The sequence below is a fragment of the Oryzias latipes genome, chromosome 24, assembly GCF_002234675.1.
Source record: "Oryzias latipes chromosome 24, ASM223467v1".
Lineage (NCBI taxonomy): Eukaryota > Metazoa > Chordata > Actinopteri > Beloniformes > Adrianichthyidae > Oryzias > Oryzias latipes.
This window is the reverse complement of record NC_019882.2, coordinates 14,213,106-14,233,141: the sequence shown is the minus strand read 5'-3', so window position 1 is coordinate 14,233,141 and position 20,036 is coordinate 14,213,106. Positions and strand designations below refer to the sequence as shown.

The following is a 20,036-nucleotide window of genomic DNA, read 5'->3' as shown; positions in this document are numbered from 1 at the left end:
GAAATGGAATAGATTTATTGGGTAACACTTTACAATAGGGATCTCTTGACTGACATTAGCTAATGCATAATTAGACATTCATTGACCAATAAATAAAGAGTTGATAGCCACTTTTATGCATTACTATGCATTCCTAATGCTAAACTATTGTAAAAGACATATTTAATAAAGCTTTGTGATGCATTGAGTGAGACCAAATAATAAACATTTGTTAACAACTCACTAATGTGCTTAGTAATCTACTTATTACTGCTTTGCAATGCATTAAAGTGGCCATTGACATTTAACAGTCAATTCATGTTTACCTATGCTTTCACCAATAATAATAAAGGAACCTCTGTAAAATGTTGCCATTTATTCTATCGGTACTGCATTTTTTTAAATTCTTCTGTCTTAATGACATTCTTAGTGACACACAACGGGATTTGCATATATTTATATATACATATTTATACAGTTATTGCACTGCTTTAATTTTTGCTTTTTTTTTTTTTACTGTTGTCTTTCATTCATGTGACTCAAGATGCACCTTACCTGCGAATGTGTTTCTTTATCCATTTCTTTGTGTTCAGGTGCGAAGGTGGATGAGGAATCCCAAGGTGAGCGTAGAAAAAGCCCAGGGGAAAGGCCTCCTTTGTGCTTGCCCAAAGTGCCCGCTGACTGAAGACCTGTGGTACACACACTTCCCCTCACCTTACTGCTGCTGTCACTACTCAGGCCTACAGGGGGGCCAGTATTATCACCAGGAGCCGTGCTCACCTTGTGCTGCAAGCGGAACGAGCAGTGGGCACGAGAAAAGCAAAGGCTTCAAGGTAATGACAACCTTTGAGTTACATGAACGGTGTCTTACTTCTGTAATTCACACCAAGAGGAACTTCATGCCACCAAACAATACTCATTTTAGTTTGCAGGGGAAAAGAAATGTCTTAAAGACTATTAGGGATTTAAAAGACTCAAATAAATGAAGGACAAGATCTTGATTTCGTGTCAAAGGTAAGTTCTAAAACAAGATTAACTTGTTGCCCAAGCATTTCATTCCCTGTTTGCTTCAATTTCTATTTTATCAACAGAAGTAATTTAATTTTTTGCAGCTCCATTACCTTTTTTAAGCCTCCATACCTAGATTTAATATCCAAGAGACTATTTTGTGGTATATTTTTTACACTTTCACAAATTCAATTTATATTTAATGTATTTTAAGTGTTTTCAAATGTGGGTGTGGTGTGTCAGTTACCCAGCAGCTGTCAAATTCCCATGAACACAACATTTTTACTGGACAACTTTCCACAAATAATAGGCTTTTACCTACTTTGCAAATATATATATATATATATATATATATATATATATATATATGTATATATATATATCGCAAAGATCAGCAAATATGTATCGTTATCGCCGAATCTTGACTGCAGCGGTGGTGTGACACAGACTATTTGTTATGTGGTGCGGCGCCTCACCACGTAACAAATAGTTTGCTTTTTGTGAGATATAGTTATATATGAATATTAAGCCCTTTTTTGACTATATTTAAACTGAGTTTCAGCCGACAAGTTGTTTTAAAGGGTCAAATAACTTACTTAAACTTTTTTAAATATTTGCATTCTCAGTCATGCTCCTCTAAACGTTAAGTTACCAATGGCTGAATATATAAGTATGTAGCAACAGCCTATTGAATGCAATCTCATTTTGCATTTTGGCAAATTTCTTTTGAAGGATTTACACTTAATTCACACCCCCATTAATCTAGGGTGCATTTGATTTGTTGTTTTTTTTTCTTCTTATTTTTTAAACTTTACATCTGCTTTGTTACTTTAAGCTTTCTTTATACCCAGTTCTTTATCACTTTCTTTACTCTCTTTTCATTTTGTTTATCATTTTAATTTGAAGATAATTCTCTGATCTATGCTAAGCTTTATTGGATTATGGTTAGGCAAAAAGTGTTGCTCTTAATCTTTACTGCTTTTGCAGTTTAGTGCGGCAACTGTTGCAAAGTTAAAATGTTTCAGCTAGCTTTTACAGCAAACCATCCTTGTACCATCAGCGGTTCCTGATACAAGTAACAAGCAGGGATGGCAAATCTACGCTGGCTGGTCGTTGGCTTAGAATATCTCATGCTAACAAAAGATAATTGAACCATTCTTCATAATTGTCATAATAGAGAATCAGGGGGTGGATGTTTTCTTTCTTCACTGTTCCCATCCCAACGCTGTTACCATGAACAGTTTGGCTGATTTTGTGATGGTTCTATTATTAAAATTAACAAAGTATTATTTTACTTGAGCCAGTTAAATGAATAAAACATTTAAATAGTATTCATCTAATAAAGCAACAGATGCATCAGCAAAAAATGTGTTAGTCACAGTCTAACACATCCTTCATTCGTTTCTGGTATTCAATTATGTTACCTTTTTGCCTGGAAAACTATTTAATTAAAACCCTTTAGTTTCCATTTTAACTGAATCCAAAACCTTATGGCAACTGACAAAAAGAAAAATGTTTTGGCTGGGTCTGCGTGTGCGCCAGGTCCTACAAGTAGCACCGAAAAGTAGAACGGTGTGCCATCAACTCCACCAAGCATTTGTTGGCCTGTCAATTCGACATATTTGTTAAATATAAAACCATGAGATAAAAATAGAAAAAGCAATAAGACTCGATGTGCATTTACAGGCAAGCAGCTTGGATTGGGCCAATTTTGTTTGAATAGTGAACATCGTGCCAATTGTTTTGGCTCAACTGTTCACACTGTGCTCATTAGCTTCTGTCATTGCTTTACACGCCTGCATGCAGGAACAAAAGAAGCAGAAATTGATATTGCATTTTGTCACTGATTCATGCGAGGGCAAACTAGACACAAAAATGTGGTAATATATGCAAATTTGTCCTTCCAAAGGAGGGCTGTCCACTACTACACAAATCTAAAAGAATACATTTATTGAAAGGAGGATTTGTGATCATATGAAGGCTTTCTCTTTGCCCCGTTGATGGATTACAAGTAGATTCTAGTGTTCTGCTTCTCCCTGTTGTCTCTTTAAACTCTGCCTGTTATGCAATCCAACTCAAAGGCAACAATAGACTGAAGGGCTATATTTTCAGAGTTTTTCTTTGAAATGATTACATAGGTCATAAACGCTGCAGGGGTGACACTTGAAAGCTAAAAAATCATTTCCAGAAGATCAGGTAATTGTCTTACAAATCATGCACAAAGTGCATAAATGTAGATGAGTGTCCATGTGGCGAGTGGTTATTCAATCTCAACCAGTATCCTGCTACTTCTCAGTCATTGCAGCCATCACTTGGTCCCCCGCTTGTGTATTTTTCCAGTCACCTGGGCATTGGCAGAGTGACTCATCCCCATCCCAGCTACTCTTAGCCTCACAAAGCTGCGCCCTGCTTGTTTGAACATCACAGTGTGAGAGAAAGCGATCAACTGAAAAGAAAGCAGAATCCCTCATATCAGATTTTTTTCCCTTTTTTTTCCTATTGGAGGGCTTTCTGGCTCTCTGTCTGCCCACTGTTTCCATGTCTTGCCCTTCAAATTGATTGGTCTGTCGGTGGCTCAGTGATCCATTTCACTGCAGATAAATGGTTTGTGTGCCAAATTAATGGGTGCTGCATGAAGGTTAGAAGAGGCCGGAGCTTCTGGAAGGATGGGGTTTGGAGGTCAGTAGCTTTGATTGGAGACTGCTGGTGTGTGTATGAGGGAAGTCAGTTGACCTGCAATAACTATTCGGGGTATCTTAGATTCAGATGAATTTCCTTCTTCCTTACTTTTAATTTGGTCTCCTAGTTGACTCCCTTCATCAGTTGATGGAGTTTCTGATTAAAGTTGTATCAAATTTGTATTTTTTTAATTAGAGGAACTCTTATCAAAACTCTACTGGTTATCTGGACCTGAATAGTAAGGTTATAGAATTCTTGATTGACTAAAGCACACTTATTTTTGCTTTTTGTTTTTTAGCTAAAAACATGATGCACACAAACCACAGGGGTCATTTTTAATATAGGGATAGAGAGTTTCTGTTTTTCTCCTAAATGCCAAACTGAACAAACAATGCGATCTAAGAAGGGAAAGCATATGCTCTGAAATAGAAAAAAAAGGTAATATCCATGCTGGTTAAAACACGCAAAAATAAAATTGGGAACTATTACACTTTTTTTTTTTTTAGATTCTGCTGTGTATATGGCTGTAAACGTAGTCATTAATAGAAACATTTTCCTGCGTTCCCTGGATCATGCCACCCACTGTCTCATTCAATTGCAAATAAAAAAAGATGCTTTGTTTTTAAATGTATCAAAGTTTCTTGGATTGAAGGATGACGCTCAGAGATTTTGCTACAGAATATATCATTGCCTGAAAAATGCGTCAGTTAAACACTGTTTTTCTATTTGAGCAAAAGCTTTCATACCTTTTGATCTGAACTTGCAATAAAGGATACACATCTAAATCAAAATATATGTTTTTTTTAACTTGTGAGAAAACTGTCCACATTAATCGATACAGTATGTCGTAAACAGCTTGCACTTGACTTTCTGACCCCATAAAAACACATGGCTGACAGCGGAACAGACAGCTGCTCTACTGCCTGGTAAATAACTGCCAAGGCCTGGTAACCAGGGATATTTACCAAACCTTTTTGACATCTATTAGGTTTTTATTTTTTTAATGAATGTCGCTCTGGCAGACTGTTCACCTTTGTGTCCTGTCTTGTTGTAAAAATTATTTCTATCAAGTCAGCAACATCAAAATGTAGGTTGCTTAGCTCAGCCTTGACCCTATGGTTGTGGGTTCCACTTTCTATTAAAGCAATACAGTGTCACATAACATATAAGTGAAGAAAAATTATAGCCAACTGTAAACATAAGACCGAATGGATGATCTAAGGTGACAAACAATAGCTCGGTAAAGAAAAAAAAAAGATTGGAGTTGAAAAGGAAACAGAGGAAAGAATAATGAAAGTAAAGGATGAGAGGAGCTGAGAGAACAATTTTATTTCAAAGATAGAGCATGTGCCCTGGCCATTTGCCCCAAAGCTGCCTGAGCATGAAGAGAAATCAAAAGTGTATAAATCCTCTTGATAGGGGGAGCGATGTTTCATTTAAACACCAGCAAACGATTGGAAACGTGCACATCCACAGGCATGCACGCACACACAAACTCTACTGCACAGTCAGCCTTTCCCTTAATCTGGAACATCAGTCCCATTCTGTTCCCAAAGACGATTTAATCATAAAAAACGGACTTCTGCTGTCAGCTCTCGACATATACTCTCTTCTTTACAACCTAACATACCTGTGGCCTTCAAAGCAGCTGTAAGGTCACATGACAGCTGGAGTTCTTTGATAAAAGCAGCTGTCTTTGTTCCAGAAGTAGACAAGATCGTGATGATCATGCAGCATCATGGGAAACTATTAGCTTACTGATGCAATGTGTGTACTGTGAGCCTGAAACCAAGACCTTTGAAGAGTCAGCAGTGGCTTTCTTTTAACTTAAATCACCTGCATAACTAATGCCTCGCTGTTAACCTCCTTCAGAAGGGGTCTTGTTCAGGAATGTGGACTTCAACTCTCTGACTAAACCATCGTGTCACTAATTTACCCTTTTGCAAGTCAAAATTTAGCCATTTTGCTAAGTCATTACCATTGAGAAGTACCGTATTTTTTGCACTATAGGGCACATCCGATTTTAAGCCACTCTGTCAATGAATGGTCTACTTTCAAACTTACATCATATATAAGGCGCACCAAACTATGCATTTAGCGAGACAAAGGACTCAGAGTTAATTCTGTCAGTCAGTCAGACTTTGTGGCGTTCACTCGAAGTTGTTTGTAACACGCTACATGTTAGCTACGTTAGAAGCTTGAGCATATTCACAACACCTGTAACTCCCAACCTTGTTTGCAACACGTAAATAAAACAGAGACTGGTACCGCAAAAACCAATGTCACACCTGATTTCCACTAGTCCGTCTGTGGCAGGGATGGCGAACATGCGGCTCTCGGCCTATAAGCATGCAGCTCTTTGCGTCTCATATTTTCTATATACTGTGCCTCATTTAATAGTAAATTCCCTCTTAAACCACACTCAAATCCATCAGAGGGTATTAAAAATAAATAATATTAAGAGTGAATTGACAGTGTGTGTTTTGATGTTGCTCCTGACACATAATTGATTGCCAATCATTTGTGTGGGTTACGCCCAATGCATGATGTTTGTGCAGACTGTGCTCAAAATTCAGAGTATAAAGATGAACACAGGACGTTTATGGAAGAATGGGAAGATTCTTACTTTTTCACTGAACGGAATGGCAAGTCACAATGTTTATTATTATGAGCTTTTGGAAGCAGTAAAATTGTTCATAGCAGAAAAGAACAAAACATATCCCGCAGAAAATAAAAAAGCTCTTCCTGATCTGACAGAAATTGTCTCCTTTATTAACAAGTTGAACCTTTTCAAAATGCACATTCAAAACGGCAATCTGTCCCACTTTCTTTCTTTGCGGAGCTCACACAGCAGAAGGCTGCAATCAGAATGAATAAAACAGAACGTGACACTGCTTGTGCAACAGGACGGAAACTTTACTTTGCGGTTTGAGGACCTGCAGCAGAAACAACCGCAGATCTTTTTTCTCATCGACCCTTTAATGGAGAGACTGACTGCCTGAGATCCCCGCTTGTCACTGATGAGGCAGCAAGCAAACATGATTGAGCTGAAATCTCTTTGAAAGAAGGCCCTGTTACGTTTTGGAGAACGGGAAAATACCCGAGTCCCTGTTTATTACCTTGAAACACATGAAATCAAGGCATTGATCCGTTCTGACTGACACTCACATAAAGGAACTGATCAGAGAGGCTATATAAACCTGATCTGCAGAGGATCACTAGAAGCAAGAGATGCCAGAAATCCCACTCATATCACCATTCCATTACTGCAGCAAGGTAAGAAATTCTGAGATGTAATTTAGAAAACACACCTGACTGAGCATGCTTGTGTGAATATTGTGGCGACCGGGTGGTTAGCCCCACCTGCAGCCCCTAAGACTCATGGGAATTGGGGAATCTTGGGTGTAAAACCATGACTGAGGGTGCTGTGAGCAGAAGTGACTTCCATGCAGTTTGTCATTTTGTGGGTGAGTTCACATACACGAGTTCAGAAACTGGAGTAGTGGAGCATGGACAGCTTTACAACGCAGCCAGTTAATCAGCAGCTCAGTGCTTGTTTCCCTGTTAAAGTGATATACAAGCAGAGTTGTTACAAAATTCTAATATTCCATCAATTATCAGCTTTTCATGCAAAAAGTCAATCATTAAATTTAAAACAATTATAAAAGTATTTTTTTCTGAAAGTTAAAATTGATGTATGCTACACACAACTGAAATATAATGTATTTAATGTGTTTATGTGAATATGAATTATTCAGACAACAGAAGGATACTCTGTCCAGATGTTTGTGTATTTGTTGGTGCAAGGGTCATTGAAAGAGGAATGTTGAATTACAAAGAATTACCAATTAAATACTGTTGGATGAATAGTGAAAAATTCTGTTTTTATCATCGTAAATCTGACTTCAGAGTAGTCAGTGCCTCACCAGCCATCAACCTCACCGCACGTCACTGAGTAGTTGTGTGTGTCAGAGAGAGACAGAGAAAAGAGTGAGATAGAGAGAGTGTGTGCGGGTGTGTGTGTGTGTGTGTGTGTGTGTGTGTGTGTGTGTGTGGAGGGGGTATCTGACCTCCAGGGTAGTTTCTGTGTTAACTCTGGCTAAGCTGCATTTGATGTGTGTATTGAGGGTGGACACTTTCCTTGAAATAACCACAAGTACAATACTTGCTGTTGTGTTGTAGGGAGAGGAGTGTTTTATGGAAAATAATACGGCTTTAATTGCGTGTTTGTGTTTGTGTGTGTACGTCTTGGCAGGTCAGTGTGTGGTGTGGCTCTTTCACTCTCACAGTGAAAAATTTCGGCTCTTGGTGTCAAACTTGTTCGCCACCCCTGGGCTGCGACATGTCTCCATTGTGTTGACACAATATAGCAGAACTTTCATTAAACAATCATAATGTTTACATCGCCTCTGTCATGTCTGCGTTTGATGTCTTTCCCTCTGCAGCTTTACGTAGGAGTTCTATTTCCAGTCTGTTGATGCCATAAAATCTTACCGCTGAATTTACAAAATAAAAATCTATAAAATGTTCTTTTTTATTTAAGGTGACGTGCCCTCGCAATATCACACGTTAACACTAACGTTAACACGCTAACACCGGGATGGCAGCACAAACCACTCCTCCGGAAGCCGGGGGGAGAGGGGATGGACTGCGCTAACTCACAACCTTGTTTGTAACTCGTAAAATAAAACACAGTCCGACACCACACATGTTAGACGCGTTGGCGTATTCACAGTAACACCCAACCAAAGATTTTGTCATGGCGTCGTGTACCCCTCAAAATCCCTTCAACCTCAGTAAACACAACTAGAATTAATCCATATATAAGGCGCACTTTCATTTTTTGAAAAAAATAAAGGCTTTTAAGTGCACCTTATAGTAATATGGCACATGATTTTATTAAATTACAACACAAGGTCACTAAACAGACTGCAGTTGAAATGCTTAGTTGTTCTCCTAATGGGATTATTTTTAAAGTTACAGGAATCAAACTTTTAATCATTAATCATCCAGACTGAATGTTTTTCTATCACAGCATGTTATATAAGCTAATAGCTATTATCTAAGCTGTTGCAAGTGGTTTTATTTCCTCCTGACCCAATCTCCTTCTGTGGATCAGGCACTGGTGTTAATCAGTGTGAATACTTGGTATGCTACACTCAGAAAACTCTCTTGTTGCATTTGTGTTTGTAGTTTTAACTCAGTCATGCAGGAAATAAAAAAAAAAGAAAAGGAAGGTAAGACGAGAAGAAGATGAGGGCTGTAGTGATTCCAGAGAGAAGCCAGGTGTTTCCACGTTGAACAGTAATCTTCATCCGCTCCCAGGAATCCCCATATTGGTTTGATTTGAGCTAAAATTAGCATTACAGTACAGAGTACAAAGAAACTCAATGCATTCTGTAAATTTGCTTAAATGAAATGAAACTCAAGTCTTCCCTCATTTGGCAGGGAACATCTTGTTAATGTTTCATGTAAGAGTCGGCTTGAGCATTCTGTACCTTTGTCCTCATGGACAAAGACAGCCACCTCATGTGCTCATGTTCATTTCAGCACAAGTGAGTCACTTGTAAGCTGACCCTGAGAGGCAACAGAAGAAGGAGTTCTATGACGCTTCAGTAATGGTGACAAATCCCTGCTGGGTTACAACTCTGCTGCTGAAAAGCTCACGCAGAGTGTGAATTGATGAATGACAGTAAGCAGGCAGTGGTTTTCGTTTGCTTTTCTCTGGGATGTCTGAACTGATTATTGCTGGACTTCAGACTTTGGTTTGTGACATTTTCTCATCTAAGAAGGATGTGTGCCGTATTAAAGATTACACAGCTTTCCCGCTCACCTTCACCAGGTGTTTGTCAGGATAAAGATAATCAGAAGCTAATGGAACTTCACTAAATGTTCCACAGACTTCTTTTCTGAAAACAGTCGGTTTTGTCTCTTCAATGAGATGAAATCCTCTATGAGTCTTTGTTGTTCTTCTTTTCAGCCGTCAACCAGGCTGCAGCCTTGCATAGGGCCCTACTAAAATGCAGATTAGGCTGCATTTATCTTGAACTGAATTGCTGTCTAAAAGGTTTCAGCAATCAGTCTGATTGAAATATAGAATCAGAAGTACGACCTCTTAAAGTGCAATTACACTATGAAGAGCTAAATAAAGACCTGTCAGAGCTGAAATCTCTCCTGGAGCTGCTGGCTCATCATTAAAGTTGTATTAACCATCACTGCAAACTTCTGTTTTCACATTTCTGAGTATGTTCTGTTACTTGTGAGACTGTGTATTTTCACCTTCAAATATGAAATGTCACATTTTACAGTGTGTCATTGTCCTCACTTGTTGAAACTAACTATTGGCCAACTTGGCGTTGTGCAAAGCCGAGGCATGGGAGTTTGGCAAACGTCCAACCCCTGATAAAACTTGAAGCCGTCAGCTGGTTGGCAGGTGTTCAAAACTTTCAGTACTTCCATTAAAATTCAACCTAAAATCCAATTTTCCTTTTAACCTTTTTTAAGCTTTAATGCCATCTATGTTAATAAAATTGATATTTATTTATTTATTTATCTTGAGTTAAATGGGGGGTATTCTCCTCTGGCCTGGAAAGCAGCCACTGTGATGCATTAAATTTAGCCATGGAAAACTCTGAATCCACTTCTTTTGTTTTCATTACAAGCGCTCTGACGGTGGAAAAAAAAAAGATTTGAACAATAAACTTGGAAATGCTTTGCACGAGTTCCCACCTTTGCTTTCAGTAAATAAACAAAAACACTTGGAAATGGCACGCGCTTATTTCCACCATCGCTGCAGCCATTTTAGCAGGACGTCGTCTCTGAAAATACCTTTGCAGCCAATTGCTGGTTTGTTGTGTTATAAAGGGACGACTGAATATTTTTTTTTCATTTTGTCAACCAAATAAATCTTTGCAAAATGTGAGGTGAAGAGGAGAAACATAGGATTCGGAGGAGACGTCTTCAGCAATCTGTCACATTTGATGTGATAGAAGGCATTGAAGACGTTTGAAGACTGAGGGGAGTGACATATCTGCAGGACTTCACACCTTGAAGAGACGTTAAGGAACTGTCAGCTTCAGATTCATGAATATATGGAGTTTGAAAAGCAAAAAATGGAGGTTTAAAAAGTGTCATTCTTTTCTATTTTTGGAAATAAGAACTAAATAAGGCTTAAACGTTGTTCATCTACAAGGGCAAGTTCTTAATCACAGATGTTTGTTTCAACAGAAAATATATTGAGACATTTCCTGCTCTGGCTTGATGGCTGTGCCCTCTGTTTTAAGTCCCAAAAAGCTATGCTGTCTAGAAAAATTTCTTATCATAAGACAGGTAAATAAACTCCTCTAGACATCCCCTATTTGTCCTTTTACGTCTTTGTTATTCTAGACTTTTATTTATCTTTGCTTCAGATTTGACATAAAAAGCAGTTTACATAATGTTTTATCAATGACTGTCATAGCTGAAATCTCTGAAATACAATATATCACATTAAAACTAATGATAATGTTTTGGTTCAGTCACTGTGTTCAGTTTTTTACAGTTGAAAGCTGCAAAAAATCTTCACATCATGATACTACCTTCACCATGCTCAGCTAAAGCATTTATATGCTATGGGTTTCTCAGTTCAAACACTAAATATATTGTAAACTTTCACAGTTTATATTTGTACATGTATGTTTAATAATAACATGTGTGTACCTTTTGTGTATATATTTAACTATGGGTCATACTGTAATGTCATTAAATTGTTTTACTATATCAGACATTATCAGTAATAATGCTTCCTTTCTCTGAATCAGATTTATAATTACTTACAAGTAGACCTAATTATGTTATTTAGACTATTTCTGTGCTTGCAGTATTATTTTTTAAGCCATTTTCTGTGTTTATTGTTAGTTTCTCTTGGTTAAACACTTTGACATTGATGTATTTCTCCTTACATCGTGTTTTTTTCTAATCTAATCTTTAAAAAGTTTAACCTTTGGTACCATAAGGATCAAGTGCTTCTGTTTCTCAGATGGCCTTGTTTTCAAAAAGGTAAGAGAGGAGACAGGCTTCTCCTTATGCAACTAGCGAATCCAGGTCCTCTGAGTAAATGCTTTTATAGCACATGTTGCACAGCTGATTTTTTAAAGTGACTGCATCTGATTTGTCATGGGTTCACTGCCCTGCAATAAGCTACTGTTGTTGTGCATTGTTAGTGTGGTTGTCTGATCGTGACATGGACTACTCTTAGGGCCAACAATTGGTGGTTTAAATGTTACCATCGTGTTTATTGTTGGAATTTTCTCTGTGTGAACTTAATTAAAGCCCAACTGCATTTTGATGCAAACAAAGGACATGTACAGACTTGCAGCCTGTTTGCTTGTAAAAGAGGTTTTATTATGCAGGAAGCAACATGCTAGCTAGGACTTTGTGTTCAAGAAAAGCTAATCTGAGGGAAAATGTGCCTGTGTTTATAGAAAACTTCAAATTATCCATGATAACGCAGTACTTTGATTTGTGAAAGAGCTTCAGAAGATAGAATTTTAAATATAGTGTGCACATTACAAACTGCAGTCAATCATCGTGAATATGAATGTTTTTGAAAGCATTAACCAGGAAGTCAGAGTTGACACAACCTGTCAGAGCAGCCCTCAACAGTTCAAGATAAATGAATGAGTCTCTTTGGAGGGTTACCGGCTGTAGCGAAATGTAAATTTTAAATCAATTTAAATAAAAAACACACATTTTGGTGATCCTCTCTGCCCAGTCTTTTTTTTTTCCTAAAGTTCTTCTACTTTTGAGACTGTTTCATATCATATTTGTGAAGTCTAAAAAGCGCTGTTCCCTGATTTTCTCTTTTTTTAAGAATTTTATCTCTGGAAAAACCCTCATGGCTGCATTTGTGTCATTGTTTGCTCTTTCTTAGGGTGATTATATTGATTGACTGATGATTGATTGTGGCTTTATCGCTGAGTGTCTTATGGTAATGTTCCGGGTGGGTTAAAGGGCAGCCATTTAGGTGAAGATTGTACATAACACAGTTTAAGGTTACTGAAGGAGGTCAGCTAGAGGAAGCTGAAGAAAGGCTTGAGGAAAATTGGCGTTTTCCTTCCTTGATTTATGAAGCAGGGTTGCTGATGTGTGCATCCTGGCCTTATGAGAATAATATCCTTAAACTGCAATACATCCTGAGTTTATGAGGTGGAAGATGGATCCTGCTGAGAAGTCCTTTTTAACCAAATCCCTGCTGCCTTAATGATTCATTACGTAAAACAAGGTTTAAGGGCAAACAGACGCCAGCGATTTAGCAATGGCATACACACATCGGGAAAGCAGGTAACTTTCCCCTAAATAAGGAAAGAAAGAAGAAAAAGGTGTGGGAAGATAAAATCCAGTTTTACCATAAGTGTTTCTCAAGTGTAAACTGTTTTTAACAGTTATAAAGAGAACTTCTAACGCTTCGCAAAATCTATGTCCAAGAAAGAAAAATGATTTTTGGATTTTGGCAAAGAATGGCATGATTATAATTAAAAGACCACTGGGAACACTTTTCCAAAAGATCAAAAGATGAGTGTAACTTTAACCACAATCTGTTAATTTTGACAGTAAAAAAAGGAGCTAATGAAGGCAAAACATTAAATTTCACCATCCCTATAAAGAAGAAAAACTATATTTTTCTCCACTGTCTTTAAATGACTTTCCTGCCAGTAAAAGAAAAAAAGTTAAATCCTTAAAATATACTGCTTTAGTGCACTTTAGCCAGTAGGAATAAGACAATACAGTATGGGAAACATATGTTTTACTTTACTACTTGTTCATTATTTGGTGATCTTTGCAAAGGATTATTCATGTAACTTGTTCAGGAATAAGATATATGTAAATATTTGTAAAGGTTTCACTTAAAGACTATTTTCATGCCACTGACTGGAAAATAATTCAAATGTAAAATTTTGACCTGTTTTTTAAGGTAAACTCTGCTTTTTAACAGCTGATCTTCGATGTGTTCTGTCCTTTTTCTAGAACTAAACAGTAAAGTCAGGAGATCAGTCACTCATGAGCCAGGGTTGCAAAATTGGACTGTTCACACACACATACACACACTCACATTTCCCCATGCCAAGTTGTAGTAATGGAGAGGGTCAGCAGAGCAGAGGCTGCTGAGAGAGCAGACCTGATAAGACTCATTTGAAATGCCTGCAGTCTCCACACATGTGCAATATGAGTGCCAAGGACATATTTTACTTTACAGAAGAAGCTCCCTGGATCACTGACACTTGCAATCTAGCTTTCTAAAGAACTGTGTGCACCTTGACCTAAGGTTTCATCCTCATATAACTTATATTTATCTCCCTCACTGTACTTGAGTGTGTGTATGTATACTCTCAGTGCATTTCTGTTCAATGGCTTGTAGTCTGTCTGTGTTGTCAGGTGCACTCAAAAAAAGGAAATTACCAGCCAATTAAGTTAACGAAAAAGTAACTTGTGATTTCAACAAGAAAATTTTATGTTTGTAAATCTTACGTGAATGAATCATGTCGATTGTACATAAAAATAATCCATTTAAAAGTTACTAATTTCAATCATGTTGATCCAACATGATACCATTAAATTGGATGCATTAGTAATCGCAAGGAATTGTGGGATACCATTTTCTTTGTCTATCTGGGCTGATTGGGGTCTAAGTGTGAGTTTTTGTCCATGGGTTTTATTGTCTAGCTGTTTTACTCTGTTTTAACTAGTGATTTAAACTGTTATGTTTATTTATTTTTTTGCACCATGAGTTAAAGTTTGGTAGAGGATGATGACCAACCACCTTGTGTGGCAAACTGTTATTATTCCAATACCTAACACAGAGTTCGTGGTAATTGAACTCCTGTCTTGTGATGGACTTTGCTGGGTAATTCATGTCTTTGATGTGAAAATTAAAAGACCCATTGGTTGTAACTTTGGAACAACATATCAATTACAGATGAATAAATAAAATTAAAGAAATAAATTGAAATTTAAGTTAAATAAACTTAATTTACTTAGGTGACCAATTGAAGTGATTCAATTAAATTGGATCAACTTTTTTCTTTTTAGAGTGAGCAACAATATAAATTTAAAGTTGGGTGCAACTGCTCTATTTAAATTGAATCAACTTAAATTTATTAGTTTGAACCTAAATAAATTAAGTTGACCCAACCTAAATACATTAAGTTGAGCCAACCTAAATAAATTAAGTAGGACCAACATGATTCATTTTTGTTAAAGTAACGCAATCTAATCATGTGGAAATCCTTTCCATAATTTTTTTATGTTCATTCAAAGTGAACGTTTTTTGAGTGTGCATGCAACGTGATGACACAGAAAAAGAGGTTTGTGGTCAGACAGTTCTCTGGATAGTATGTCACTGCAGCTGTCGCTTACGGAGGTGATTCAGTGTCACTTGTGGTCATGTGACCATCATTATTTTTTTTATGTGACCATTTTGTTTTGTTTTTAATACCTAAATATTGAGACAAATGTTTTGCATCACGTGCGACATTTATCCCATAAGACAATTTGTCCAAGGCGCTCATCGCCGTTTCACGACCCACTGAGCTGTTGTTCAATGTTTAAGGTCTTCATGTGGCAGCAATTAAAAACTCAGAGAATTCTTCTTTCAAACGGCATCCGACTCATTCCATGACGATGCATGTGAGCTGAAGCATCAGTTCTTTCTTTTCCAAGATGTAAACAAATACAAAAAACAACCTCATTAAGTGGTGATTTCAGTATTTTTTCCCCTATTTTATGATAAATGTCCCTCACTAGTAAACAACTGAGCATTAAATGAACATTTGAACATAAATAGAAAAAATTGCCTTCATATTATATCTAATTGAACATTTAAAGCAAAAATATAGATTTCAAAAAACAACAATTTTTACATTAAACTTTTTGCTCTTTTTAATTAATTTCTTTAATGACTTCTCTGAAAAATTATTATGGAAATCAGAAAAAAAACTGCAATCAGATCATGAGAAATTAATTTATTCACTTGTTTTTAGGAACGTCTTAATTAACTTCCATTTTATTTAAATAGAAGTTTCTATGTTTTACGCCTTTATAGGGACTAGCTTAATTATTTAAAAATACTCTTACTTACTAAAAAATAAAGTTAACTTATTTTTAAATGATAATTGGTGGGAGGACTTGGGTGATGATTAGGGGTTTGGACACATCAATAATTAACAGCATTCTTTGGATAACAATAAGCTTTTATATGCTGCACTAAATGCTTCCTCTGGATCCCTTTCTGGCCAAAAATGCCTTTCATTATGGTTTCGTTCTCCAAGGTCACAAATGTTTGGCCACAAAGTTATAAATACTGTTAGCTGTGCTGTTCAGCAGACTTCAGCTGGAAAACTCTGGATACGTTTACACCAGTTCATAAAAAGAAACAGAGTTCATTCTTTTTTTAGACTTTACGGTCCAGAAAGTTTATCTGCAAGTTAAAAAAATGATTTTGTGTTTTTTCTGACAATTATGACTGGAAGACTGGAGATAAAATGAAATTTTTAGCCTGTTTTTTTCTCCTTAACTGTCTTGTTTTCTTTATAACTTATCTGTCTGAATCAAGGACTTGTAATATGACAAGTTTTGGCAGCTTACCATATGACCAATGCTAAAAAAATACAGATCACAGAGAAACGTTAAAAATTAATAAATATATCAACATAGAGATGCAGTCCCTCCTTTGATAATTGCGGCAAGCTGATCTGTTATTTTTCATTAATTTGACTATTTTTAACCTGTTTATTTTTAATATTGCGATTCTTTTTTATTTCATTTAATCTTGTTTCAGCTGTATTCAAAACACTCAGAATTATATTATATTATATTATATTATATTATATTATATTATATTATATTATATTATATTATATTATATTATATTATATTATATTATATTATATTATATTATATTATATTATATTATATTATATTATATTATATTATATTATATTATATTATATTATATTATATTATATTATATTATATTATATTATATTATATTATATTATATTATATTATATTATATTATATTATATTATATTATATTATCTGTTCCTTTGACTGAATCCACATAACTTGCAGGTCAGGAAGTGGAAGATGCTGGCTTGCCATCACACTGAAAACAAGCAAAAGGAAGCTGAGTCAGAAGTCCCCATGGGAAGCTGTCAGTGCTGGGGGCTCCATGGCTCTTCTGTCCTTGCCAGTCCTGTGATGCTGGAGTGCTCCATCTGCAGTGGACCCTACATCGGCTACGCCCTGGAAGATACCTGGCAGCCACGCCAGCGCACACAGGTAAGTTCATTCTGCAACAGCACACTCCATCCAAAATTATCTAACTTCCTTGACTGCCAAAACCAGGAAAGCTCATTTTGTTGAAGACATTGAAAGTCTTTCAATAAAAAGGGTGTAAAATGATTTGTAGTATCTAGCTGTACTAAAGGGACTGAATGTTCCTAATTTAAAACAGTTATATGCCGTTAATTCTACAAGTTTACGAAGTAAAAGAATTTGTTCTTATGATCATGTTGTTTCTCGTTATTTTTGTTCCTAATTTCTTAAAAAAATACACTTTGATTTGGGATCTTTTTTGGCAGAGATTTAATCATGTTTCAGGTCAACGTGCTGGTGACCTAACCTTGGCATTTTTTTATTGCCTACTCTTTATTAAAGTTCAACATGGCGTGCCTCTTATCTCTAATGTCTTTTTTTTCTGATAACAAACCACTTTGCATTTAAATTTACCGGATAACAAATGTCTACTCTTGTTCATCCCAATTTGTACCATTTTAAGTTCTACAAATGTAATAAACCACTTTTTGAGAAAAAAAACGAATTTTAGATGTCATTTTCCAAATAATAAACAATTTTTTTTCTTTGCACATTTACAATACATTAAAAAAAAGCCAACCTCAGGCTTTATGCTCAAGGTTTTTTGGGCAAGAAATGATGGAAACAAGTCCCCACTCAAAATACCTTGTGTGAATAAAACAAAGTGATTTAAAAATATGATTGTGCATGCACACTCACATGCACTCCTGCAGAACACACTCTGGAGAGACTGCGGAGAACTTTTAAGAGCTGCAGTTCTGAGAAACAAACCAGGTTAAGACTGTAATTAAACGAGACAACAGACGCTTTGAAAAGCATCTGACTGACAGCGACATGACAAAAAAAAAAAAGTTCACAACAGTAGAGTTTCATGGGAGATGATTTTCCTTTGTCCCCCATGAGCTGCCAATCACACAGTTTTTAATGTGATAAAATGATAAAGTGGGGCAAATTACTGTTATGAATGTATTTACACTTACAATTATGAGATTTTAAAAACTTTTTTAATGTCTCCATTATTTTTTTACAAGTAGGTAAAAAACTGTTGTTTCACATATTTGGGGGGGATTTTGCGTCATTTTAGATTCATTTTGGCTTTTTTTCTATGCAAATGTTCTTCTGCTAATTTAGGTTTATTTGTTAAAGGCCTGGAATTTGTTGGTTTGAATATGTGTTTGGATCTCATTCCACCACATTTTGACTGCACGTCAGGAAGCTTAGCTTGTTGTTCACGGATCAGATCTCTCACTGAAAGATGCCTGTTCGATGTAGAAGCAAATTAGGAACAAACCATTACCCCTCCACCCCCATGCTTGGTAGATTGTGTTGAGTTTTGATTTACTGTTCATTTTTTTGACCAAAGAAAACTGAATAGTTAGCCCATGACATCGGTTTTATAGGGATAAATCACCTCCTGCAGGGAGATTAACTAAAAAAAAGCATGTGGGTTGCGGCTGTGACACAGAGTAATTGTCCGTCAGTCATAATGCTGGTGGTTTGAGCCCACAACCCACATATTGAAGTTTCCCAGAGAAAGACAATGAGACTCACATTGAGTGAGTGTGCAGAAGAACTGCAATCTTCTGACAGGAAGAAAAATCCTGGATTTAATCCTCCGGAATACTTTTATTGTTTAAAGACCCTCTAATGGAATATTTAATTTTTAAAAAATGCCACATTTCTCTTCAGGCGATGGACCTATACTACCACAACGAGTCAGACCTGGACAGCTACTATTTCCCTGGTGACAACAGTAAGTAAATAGCAACCCAGCCAGTTGTGTTGTGTGTTTTTGTTTTTCCTTTCTGACCTCGCATGAAAAAATCTTCTCTTATTCATCCACATGGATAAGAGAAGTGTTTTTCATGTTTCTCTGAATCATCTGTGGTTTTTATGTTTGTTCCTCCAAATGTGCAATAACATCTCCCGTTCATTGTTTCTCCTTTTCATTTAAAGAACTGATCTTAACTCCCCACTTGTGTATTGATCTGAGCTCTGAATAATAACTGTTCTTGAAATCCCATGAGTACTTGATTATTTTGTGGACTGTGGCAAAACAGTAGTTACAGGCTCATGACCAATCATGATGACACAGTGACCTCTGTTTACAACCTCCCTGCAGCTGTCAACTGCATGCAAGCTCTGCTTTATTGCTTCTTGGCTTAACTGTGGGCTACAGGGTGAGAGTCCATGTCTGTTTATTGTCAAAATGACTGTAAGTCACTGAACTTTAATTTTCCATCACGCTTCTTATTGGTGCCACGAATCAGGGTTCAGTCTAAAGTGCAAAAGCTGAGGGCTGGTTTGCCACTTTTTGGCCCAAAACCAATTCAGCATCTATTTTTTATACCTTCATTTATTTTTAATAAAAACATAAAATGTGTCAAGTTAAATGTGCCATACACATTAACAATTAAAAATCACAATACATTTAATGTTTTGATGGGCAACCTTCAAAACTGCAGGTTGATCTTTGTAGATATGTAAATTAGCATTTTAAAGTACCAGCATTTAGATAAGTTTAGATTTAATTATTAAACACTTAATAAGATAAGGTAATCAAATAAACAGTGAAGTCACATAAAATTAAACTAAAAAAGTGCAAAAAGGATAAAAAAAGTGATTGTTGTCTCTCGCTAAATGCTGAAATTTGGTGTAAAACATGCTGAAACGTCTCAAAACAGTAAAAATATCATTCATTGAACTAAATAAATGCAAAAACCGATTTTACATACACCCAGAAAATATCAATGTTTATCTAGTAACTTCAAAAGACTCCAAAAAGGTCCATATATAATATATAACTACAGAAATGTGTCAGGGACTCGCAGGTGAGGACACAGGCGCAGACGCAGGGACTCATGGTCAAATTGTAGGTTTTAATAACACTCAGGATCGTAACAATAATCCAAAACGATCCCGTGACAGGGACAGGATCAGTGCAGGCTAAATACCCTCCAGGTGATTCAGCAACAGGTGAGACCAATAAGGTAAAGACAGAACAAACGAGCAGAGAC

General features: G+C 36.4%; 1 protein-coding gene across 2 annotated transcripts in view; it reads left to right on the top strand.

Annotated features, from left to right (window-relative positions):
- The window catches only part of sgk1 (serum/glucocorticoid regulated kinase 1), a 37,460-nt gene that overhangs the window by 3,345 nt on the left and 14,079 nt on the right, over positions 1-20,036 (top strand). Inside the window, exons 1-4 of one of the 2 annotated variants that reach the window (XM_011491794.3) lie at positions 577-599; positions 718-812; positions 16,774-16,983; positions 18,709-18,772. In XM_011491794.3, coding sequence (XP_011490096.2) covers positions 16,789-16,983; positions 18,709-18,772 — 259 coding nt within the window. In that variant the 5' untranslated portion in view covers positions 577-599; positions 718-812; positions 16,774-16,788. Of the gene's footprint in view, positions 1-572; positions 813-16,773; positions 16,984-18,708; positions 18,773-20,036 lie in introns of those variants that run through there. The other variant, XM_023952858.1, reaches the window with a different exon arrangement.